This window comes from Coenobita brevimanus, chromosome 2 (genome assembly GCF_032717465.1).
Source record: "Coenobita brevimanus isolate Jiangsu-jjx chromosome 2, ASM3271746v2, whole genome shotgun sequence".
Classification (NCBI taxonomy): Eukaryota; Metazoa; Arthropoda; class Malacostraca; order Decapoda; family Coenobitidae; genus Coenobita; species Coenobita brevimanus.
Genome location: NC_136955.1, coordinates 292501 through 302327, shown reverse-complemented (window position 1 = coordinate 302327; position 9827 = coordinate 292501). Strand labels below are relative to the sequence as shown.

Sequence of the window (9827 nt, the reverse complement as noted above, 5' to 3'; positions counted from 1 at the left end):
AACAGATGAAGAAAAAAATCCATGCACCAAATTACAGGTGTCCTCCATTCATGAAGATTCTGTAACGGTTGGACGAACTGCTGTACAGAGGTCACACACACACCTCTTGACAACAGTACCCTTGCAAAGACTGACACGCATACCTTTACTTGGATCCTCCCCCCCTCCCTCCCCCCTCTCTCTCTCTCTCTCTCTCTCTCTCACACACACACACACACACACACACGTGCGCATTAACAACTTCACATGGATGACCCCTCTCTCTCATATAATTATCATCATCATCATCATCATCATCACATCCAGACCTCCTCTCCCGTCTTAAAACAAAAACACCGTAGTACAATCAATAGACATTAATTTTAAAGAAAGACAGGGAAATCACAATCATTTCCCTAGACTACGCTACAAAACAGTCATTTTTATATCCACGTCCCTATTTCCGTTCTAGGTATGGTTAGATTAGGGCCCATACTGAAGGTGGAATGGAAGGCTTCGTGGTACCTCTTCCTTAGCGACTTATTTTGCATATCACACCTTAACATCCCTTCGTCTGCTGTTTATATCGTTTAATATCGATATAGAATGCATTAATGCCACAAAAAAGGATAACGAAAAGTAATGCATAGAATAAGTCGCTTCGAAAAATGTGTTACGGTAACAGAACATACAAGACGCATCAGTAAACACCAACCACCACCTTTTGTTGTATGTGTATTCTGTCTACCTTTACAGCAATAACATTTCAATCAATCAATCAATTACTACAAGACAATCATTACCCCAGTCTGACAGGGATTTCGAACTACTTTCAGTTAACCTAATGGCCAGGTTTAGCCAGACTGGAGGGCTGATTTGTCTAGCTAGGGCGTATAACTAGGATTCTAAAAATGGGATGGTTAGACCCACATACGGGACGGCCTAAGGAGAACTCCGCAGGGGGTTCAGAGGTAGTCTTCCTGAAATTTGGAATGGCCAGGCATATTTCAGGGGTGGCTGTTGGTTAGATACCCCCTGACACCCCTATGGCTACGGCAATGTGATGTCTCTAGATCTTTCACCTTAACTTCGCCCAGTTTTCGCCCTGTAGCAATTATTTCACGTATCTCAGTGACAGAAAAGACAAAGCTAAGGCTCTACCTTCTTTTCATAGCCCTTCCTCGTGACTAGCATCATAATCTGCTGTTAAAGTTATGAGTACAACTTAGGACTGAAGATGGAGAGGGCAGTTTTAGGCCAAGGCAAAGTTAAAAGAATATAGTAAACAAGGAGACTCATTCCCACCTCACAGCTAAGGCTCACTGAATTTTATGCAACCACGACTTAGAATTCGAGTTGTAGGAGCGGTCCAGCTCCGTCAGATGAAGACAAACCATATACAGTTAGGCAATATATGAGGAATTCAAAATTAACACGTAATCACTCGTTGCTAAGTAACTATAATGCTATTGATCTAGTTTTCTAAGTTGTCTGCATCTAAGGTACATTAATCTGTAAGAGGAGAAAGCTAATAGACGAAGAGGAGGCAGCGATAAGAATAGATATTAATATTGTCTTGAAAGGAAGCTGGATTTCCGTTTTACCTTTGTCTACCATACATTTCCGTTTTCTCTGTACCTTTTTTCCACCCATTTTCTCTCAAAGGTAAATTCCTTCAGTCCGATGGCTTATTCTTCTTTTGTTCCAGCTAGAGTCAAATGCAGATTAAAATACACACCTTGGGAGTGAAGGGGCTAATGAACGCTATGTCTAACCCCTCTAGTTTGAAAAATCTCCCGCTAACCTAAAAAAAAAATCGTTTGGAAACGAGAAAGCAAAACATTCCTTCGTGAGATAATATTTAAATTACACCAAGCGTCGACAACAACTACACATAGCCCAAACATGAAGCAAGGCCACACGACACTGATAAGAATAACATTAGCAGTGTATCCATGAACTTGTACATTGTTAGTTTCTTCTCGTCTGCTTTTGAGTTGCTGTTCGCTGGTGGTTAAGGGCAAAAGCTGGCCTCCTGTTTCATTGCGTCTACTTCACACTTAGGGCATGTCCATCACTTTCCCCCCTGACCCATTATAGCAAAGAGAATCATTTATGAGTAGAGAAGCATACCAAGCCCCTCCTCTCAGCTTAGGAATATTAGCCAGCAGAGGAAAGTGACAAGTAGAAGAGGTGAAATATTAGAGAAACATATCAAGCCCATCTCAGTTTAGGAATAATAGCCAGCAGAGAAAAGAGAGAAGCAGAAGTGAACTCTTTGAGATATATGCCAAGCTTCTCTCATCTTAGGAATATTAGCCAGCAGAGGAAAGTGAGGAATGATGAGATGTTATTGTCAGTGAGTAAATCATCATCATCATCATCATCAGCGAGAGAAATAGAAACCTGGGAATGCTAGTACTAGAAACATCAACTCTCATGGTCCAAACAGTGCTAGAATTCTACTCTAGCAAGCATTAGATAGTTTAATTTAGCTATGAGTGAGGTTAGGAGTCTGAGTGTTAATACAGGGAATCGGGTTATAAAATAGTGAGTTTATTCATGCATGGAGGGGGAAAAGAGGAGGAGGAGACCAGGGATGAGATGGGGGGATGGAGAGAGATATCAGAGAGGGGGTCTGGGATGGAAGGATGGAATGGAGAGACGTATGAGAGAGGGGTGTGTGAGATGGAGGGATGGAGTGGAGAGATATATGACCACCCTTCACGGGATTAAGATGTCTGGCAATAGATAGACAGAGAGAAAGAGAGAGATGTTCAAGCGATTGCCAATTGTCTCAATAAAATGGCACCATTATCAGCATCCGCGTCATAGGAGTTCATACAAGAATTTTTTGTCTCTTGGTAAATTCTGAAACCTTGGAGCATGTATAGGAGCCTGAGAGTGTTAATAGGGAAAGGCAAATGATATGAAAATGGATATCTGTTCAAGGAAAGGTTGATTCACTGACGCAAATGGTCACTAAGTAAACGTTTGTTCCTCGGCCAAGATGGCTCCGTTCTCTTCATCAGTGGGTAAAGCCTCGTTCAAGAACTTCCTGTATCCCTTGGTGAACTCCGATGCCACGGCGCAGTCTCCCCTCACCACCCACTTGGTGGTGAGGAGGCCGTCCATGCCCACGGGTCCTCTGGCGTGGATACGGGCCGTGCTGATGCCCACCTCGGCGCCTAGACCCAGCCGGTACCCGTCAGCGAAGCAAGACGATACGTTGTGGAAGACACACGCCGAGTCCACCGAACTGAGGAACTGTTCGGCGGCGTCATCGTCCTCGGTGACGATGACATCCGTGTGGGAGGAGCCGTAGCGGTGGATGTGCTCGATGGCCGCTTCCAAGTCCTCCACCACCTCGATGATGCACTCCAGGTCACCAAACTCAACCATGGGAGCAGAGTTTTTGTTTTATATGAAGACAGTTTAGACAGGCTATGGACAGGGTATGAGCAGAATAAAGGCAGGCCATTGATGTGCTCCATGGTCGCTTACAGGTCTTCATCCACCTCGATCATGCAATCAAGGTCGCGTGATTCAACCCTCAGATCAAGGTTTTTATTTCTACACGAAGCACCGATTTCGCTGAAGTAATATAAATGAAAAAATACGTCAAAAAATATAATAACAAGAGACGGAAATCAAACTATATTTTTATTTCAGCACCATGCCAAAAACATATGAACCTCTCGATTTTTCTTTTTCACTACAGATTTCCATTATTATTTTCGTCCTTTTTAGCTTATTTCACGTAGCTAAGTGGCTGAATAAGATAATACTGCCGCTCTACCTTTCCACAATACTTCTTCATGTCTAGCATATTTTTTTTTTTATTTTTTTTTTTTATGTGACCGACTCTGGGCATAGGCTTCACAGCCTGATTTCAAGGCCCAGTAGTCCTGCTAAGTACCGCACACCTCTACATGTCACCATTTCGGCGCTAACACCCATCGTCCATACTGAATACATGCTAGGGCTGTCTCATATAGGACTGATGTATTATATGGTACTGTTAATCTATTGTTGCAACTCAGCATTCAGCATGGAGGGATGGAAATTTTAGGCCAAGTTAGGGTGAAAAGATTATAGTTTTCAAAATGGTAAAAAATAGCTTATGTTCACTTGATCTATGAAAGAGGCTTGGTGAAAAATTGCTATAGGGTTATATTGGACTCCCCTGCACTAGCTACCCAGTGCGTCACCAACTCTTCTTGATACTCTTTTTGCCGTGTTGTTTATCCCTAAGGCACGTGATGGTCATGTGCACTCCTTGGGGGAGTCATGAGCTGTGTCCCTGACCGCTGATCTGTTGGCTGATAGTTGCGGCCTTCTTGAATCAGCCAGTCACCGGTTTGGGGCAGGACACGTGTGCCTGTAGCCGAGATGCTTGGGCTTGATGTTTGTTAGTTGAGAAGTAACATGCACCTATCGACTATACAAAGCCCATTAAGACAATCACAACCCTCTTTCGACGCGAAGAGGAGACGTCTAGTATAAAGGCGTTCTGCTACTTTCTCTTTTTTGGGCTTGATGTTTGTATTCCTGTCCTGTTATTTTGTTAGTTGAGGAGTAATATGCATCTATCGACTATACAAAGCCAATTAAGACAGTCACAATCCTCTTTCGACGTGAATACGAGACGTTCAGTTTAAAGGCGTTCTGCTACTTTTTCTTCTCTCCAGTCTGACATTAAGTTATAGATGCATTATATATCCGTTTGTCATCCTATTGATATTATACTTTTTATACTCTAAGCTTCTAATTGAACATATGTTTTTAAATCTGAACTGCAACAAGAGAATAGCACCAGAACGAAGCTCCAGACACGAAAGACAGATATGGAGAGGATGTAGAGACGCGCACCCTTTTTACTCTAACTTGGCCTAAAATTGCCATCTCTCCATCTTGAATGCTGAGTTGCAACAGTAAACTAACAGCACCGTATGGATACTCTGTCGCTGAGAGAGGAATGAGGTGGAATGTTACGTGAATTATTTTTATGTGATAGCAATATGAAGCACACGGTAAAAAAGTATGACGAGGATGGATACTGTCGCTTGGGGAGGAATGAGAAAAATGGAAGGCAGAACACAATTTTTTTTTTTAGGATTCACATGACACAGTTACACAGGTTGGCCCGCAGAAAGCTTCCCACTAGGAACTCGCCTGATGTTAGCTTATGTGTTCCTGGGACGGCTCAGGCTGCTAGTGTGGGTGTGAGTGTGGCAGTGGGAGTAAGAAATGGATAAATGATACAAGTTAGACATTGCTAAAGCTAAGTAGTTCCCACAACACGCGAGAAAGCACCTGGAGGAGTGGAAGAAGATTTTACATATGGACACCCCGTAGAACACCAGCACTATATACAAGGGTCTTAAGGTGAAGCTATACTCTGATGGCCTTTAAAATTTGCTATATACAGTGATAAATACAACCTTATAATAGATTACAATAGATAAAATAATAGATTAGAGGAGACTCATATGGCTTTCATCCTGCCACTCAAGACAAGACAATGTATCAATTCCTTTATCGAAATCAGTGTTTTTTATTACATTCCTGTTATCTATTGGAATTTTTTCCTTTTTTTTTTTAGTTTATAATAGATTTTTTTTTACTGGAGGGGTTTGGTACATATTTCATTAACCCCGTCACTTCTTGTAAAAATCGTCCAGTGATTGCCAGGTGGAATTTAAAAAGAAGTCGATATAGTCAAAAAATTAGTCTGTTCTCTTAATACCTGTAGTGATAATATTCCCCACCCCCCTCCTCTCTCTCTCTCTCTCTCTCTCTCTCTCTCTCTCTCTCTCTGTATTCTGACAGTACCAATAACATAACAGGAAAGTAGTCACTGCAAAGTAGAGATAAATATTCCTAGTTATCGAGGGGTAAAGAAAACTCTCCCACTTCCTCGAGCTTCAAGAAACACGGTGGGCTTCGAAACCTTCTTGAATTTCATGCTGTGCTCAGGTTTCAGGCCGGGGATGAAGGGTTTTCGAAGGCGCTCTGAGAAAACGCCAGCATAGATTTCATTCCAGATGGTTTCTAAGTCCAAGTCCTCTATGCGTTGGGGAACTGTATCTACTCTGCCAGGTGGTTTCGGAACAGCTGGCTTTTCGGAGACTGAGTTACGTGGAGAAGAGAGTAAGGATGAGATGGAAGGAGATGAGAAGGTTGAGATGGGAGGAGCAATGGAAGGAAACACGGAAGACGAGGACAGGAAGCCAGACGATGGAATACGAGATGTGAAAGATGCTCTGGACGGGATCCGAACACCTGTACCAACTGCTACATGGCTTTGTATGGGTCGTGGTAATGGTCGTAATGGGAGAGCAAGTGTGGTGGAAGTAGTAGTCGTTGTTGTGGGAGTCGTAGGTCGCTGTGTCGTCCTTTGGGTTACGTGAACTGAAGTACTGTTTCGTGAAGGTGACGATGGCAAATTTGGTTGTCTGGTTCTGGGTCCGTCTGCTCCTGTTGAAGATTTAGTGGTGACATGGAAAGCAAGTCCAGCCGAGAGAACCCTAGTAGAAGAAGATAATGAAGCTGGTCCTTTGGTTCTCAATTGGGTTGCCTGTAGAGAAGACTTGATACGTGAGGGAATTCTAACTGGAGTGGGACTTGCTGGTGGTGCTTTGGGATGCTTCAGATTTTGGCAGCCGATGCTATAAATGCGCTCCTCCAGAAGGCAAAGGCCGTGTTCAATTGCTGCCTGGTTAACATCCTGCGCGAAGGAGTCGAGAATGGGTCTAAGCGAGAATACAAAGCTTTGAAACGCCTCGCAAGAACACTCTCCGAATGTGTTGTTGGGGACGGCTATGTTGATCTCGGGTTTGGCAGGGAAAAAGGGTCTGGTGGGGAGAACTTTGGTCAGGACGTTGTTGGTGAAGTGGAAAAATGGCGCTCGGGAGGGTCGGCGGGATCTCAGAGTCTCTAGCTGGAACAGCGATTTGAATTCCTCCCCGTCAATATCCTCGGGGCCGATGTAGTTCTTGTCAACCATAACCCCACTGTGAAATCGACCACCCATTCCACCAACCTCATAGTTCTCGATTCTACTTCGTGTCAGGTAGAAGAAAAAGGAGTCATCAACCCTCACTGCGCCTCGAATCACCTGCCCAAAGTTTATTCGGTCCATCTGAACCACATCGGCGCTCTGGAACCAAATCCCACGTTCCTGGATCCTCCCAATTCGACATCGATCCATTTTCAGGCTACCAACTCGACTCTGGCCTCTCCCAAATGCATTCCGTCTAATGTCACCGATTTTGGATTCCGAAAACTGCAGAAGACGGAGACGCACCAGATGGGCGAACGCATCCGTCGAAATAGTCCCGATTTCAACTTTTCTGAAGACGACCATCAGGCCAACACTACCGCCTCCCATTCTGCTCAAACTCAGGCTTGGGATGACCGGTATCTTCGTATCCTCAATCGTGACTGCAGAGAGCCTTGGCAATCCGGAATATAGAGCTCTAGATGGAAGCTCTAAGTTCTGGATTCCTCTGACGGTGAAAGAGCGAAGTCGTGGAGAGCTGAGAGGATCCTGGAGAGTGAGAGAAGAGCAGCCAGTGACGGTGAGGTTGTGGGTGGCTTGGGGTAATTCTGAAGACTTGATGGTGAGTTTCTGGAAGTACGGTAAGAATATTAGACTTTTGATGGAGAGAGAGAGAGAGAGAGAGAGAGAGAGAGAGAGAGAGAGAGAGAGAGAGAGAGAGAGAGAGAGAGAGAGAGAGAGAGGCACACACACATAATCGGACAGACAAAGGAGAGACAGACAGATGGACTGACAAATAAAAAGACAGATAGACAGCAAGATAGATATATGAAGAGAGAGAGAGAGAGAGAGAGAGAGAGAGAGAGAGAGAGAGAGAGAGAGAGAGAGAGAGAGAGAGAGAGAGAGAGAGAGAGAGAGAGAGTACCAGTACATCCTTGAGAGATATTCACCAATCCCTCACGGACATTTTCCTGAACAATTATGCTGGCCAAAAACCATGGTCTTATAGGTTGCCGTAGAGGAAATAATTATAGGGGAAATGATAGGAAGAGAGCAAGGCCTTCTTTACTCTCTCTCTCTCTCTCTCTCTCCCTCTCTCTCACCTCATCACCTTTCCCACCCTTAATTGATCACATTAGGGGCAAGTGGTGAGAATATGGTAAACGCCTGAATATATTTAAGAATCTGATTTTAGTATTGAATTCTACACTCTTTTCACCTTAACTTGGCCCAGATTTTCGTCTGTCTATCACTCATCCATCCCTGCATCCATCCATCAATCAATGTCAATCAATCTCTCTCTCTTTCTCTGTCTATCTATCTGTCTGTCTTGTTGTCTGTCTGTCTGTCTGTTTAGTTATTGGCAGACGCCTTAATTCCGTAAGGGATGGCCACAAACAAACCGCCTCCACGTCTCCCTATTCTTTCCAATTTGGCTACCTTCTCTACAGCTCACTCCTCCCTCTTATAGATATTTCTCTCCACTCCGTCCCTCCATTTCATCCTCGGTCTCTCTCTCTTTTTCTCTTCCTCTTGACTCACATACACTCTCCTAGCCCGTCTCTCATTCTCCATCTGCACATGGCCAAACCATCTCAAAGTATTTTCATTCTTTTGCATTTTTTGTGTGTTCTACTCTGGGCATAGGATTAATAGCCCGTTTCCTGAGGCCCAACAGTCCACCTACGTACCATACACCTTCACATGCCACCACTTGGCAACAACAGTAAAAATAATGTTACTCTTACCTCATCACCCAGACAGCGGCAGGAAACTTCGGTCCCCAGTGAACTCTCGGCGCAGGAGCAGAGTGGTGAGGTGCAGAGGAGAGCCGACTCTGCTACCACACCCACCACAACCACCACAACCACACCCCACCGCATAGTCGTGGTTGTGGAGACGAGTTGCAGCCTTGAAGAATGCGGTAACTCTCTCGCCCTCTGTAGAATTCGCTCCGCTAAAAAAAAAAAAATAATAATAATAATAAAAATAATAATAATAATAAATGAATTCAGAAAATGAAGGAAGCCAAAGAAAAAAAAAGATATTCGTCCGTTGTTACCAGGAAGAGAATCTAGAGTTGTCCCGATCATGTGGGATTATCTACATCTCTCTGTATCTATTTCGCCTCCATATTACGCTATCCTTCGCTGTCAGGCTGCCCTTCCTCCTATTCATATCATCGTCATTCATATACCTCACTACTCCCAACCCTTCACCACATCCTTGGTCTCCACTTCCCCCTCTTTCCCCCTTCATCTTACTAAGGCAATGTACACTCTCCCAGTCAGTCTTTCATTCTTCATTCTCTCCACATGGCCAAACCATTTCAGGTGCTTTTTCTAATAGCACCACAACACTCCATTACTCCCTCATTTGTCTGTCTGTCTCTCCCCGTAACTCCACATCCACATCAACACCACAGCACTTCACTTCACTTCCTTATTTGTTAGTCTGTCTCAGCGTAACTCCATATCCACATCAACACCACAACACTTCACTGCACTTCCTCATTTGTCAGTCTGTCTCTCCATGTAACTCCACCTCCACATCAACACCACAAAGCTCCCTCACTTCCTCATTTGTCTCTATGTCTACACACATAACTCCACAACCACATCAACACCACAACGCCCCTTTATTTCCTCATTTGTCTGCCTGTTTCTCCACAACTGCACATCCACATCCACATCACAACGCTCCTTCCCACATCAACATCAGCATTGCGTTAATATTCCCTAAATTTCTGTCAATATATCTATTTTCCCTCATATTTTGCAAGGAACTAACAAAAATATGAAAATAACGTGTTTTTTTTTTAAAGTTTGGTGTATACCCGGAATGA

At 43.9% G+C, this 9827-nt stretch overlaps 1 protein-coding gene across 1 annotated transcript; it reads right to left on the bottom strand.

Annotated features, from left to right (window-relative positions):
- Positions 1–4229: 4229 nt before the first annotated feature.
- On the bottom strand, positions 4230–8865 carry LOC145390927 (uncharacterized). Its single transcript, XM_080265665.1, has 3 exons — positions 8731–8865; positions 5896–7612; positions 4230–4360 (listed from the first exon to the last, which is right to left on the bottom strand). The coding sequence occupies exons 1-3, from the start codon at positions 8863–8865 to the stop codon at positions 4230–4232; spliced, it is 1983 nt and encodes a 660-aa protein (XP_080121791.1).
- Positions 8866–9827: the final 962 nt, after the last annotated feature.

What these genes read in the sequence shown, in the direction of transcription:
- LOC145390927 (XM_080265665.1), bottom strand. Translation starts at nt 8,865, where the DNA reads ATGCGGTGGGGTGTGGTTGTGGTGGTTGTGGTGGGTGTGGTAGCAGAG. An exon ending in GCCGCTGTCTGGGTGATGAG is followed by an intron (nt 7,613 to 8,730) that starts GTAAGAGTAACA and finishes CCGTACTTCCAG; the next exon opens with AAACTCACCATCAAGTCTTC. An exon ending in GTTTCTTGAAGCTCGAGGAA is followed by an intron (nt 4,361 to 5,895) that starts GTGGGAGAGTTT and finishes TCTCGGCTACAG; the next exon opens with GCACACGTGTCCTGCCCCAA.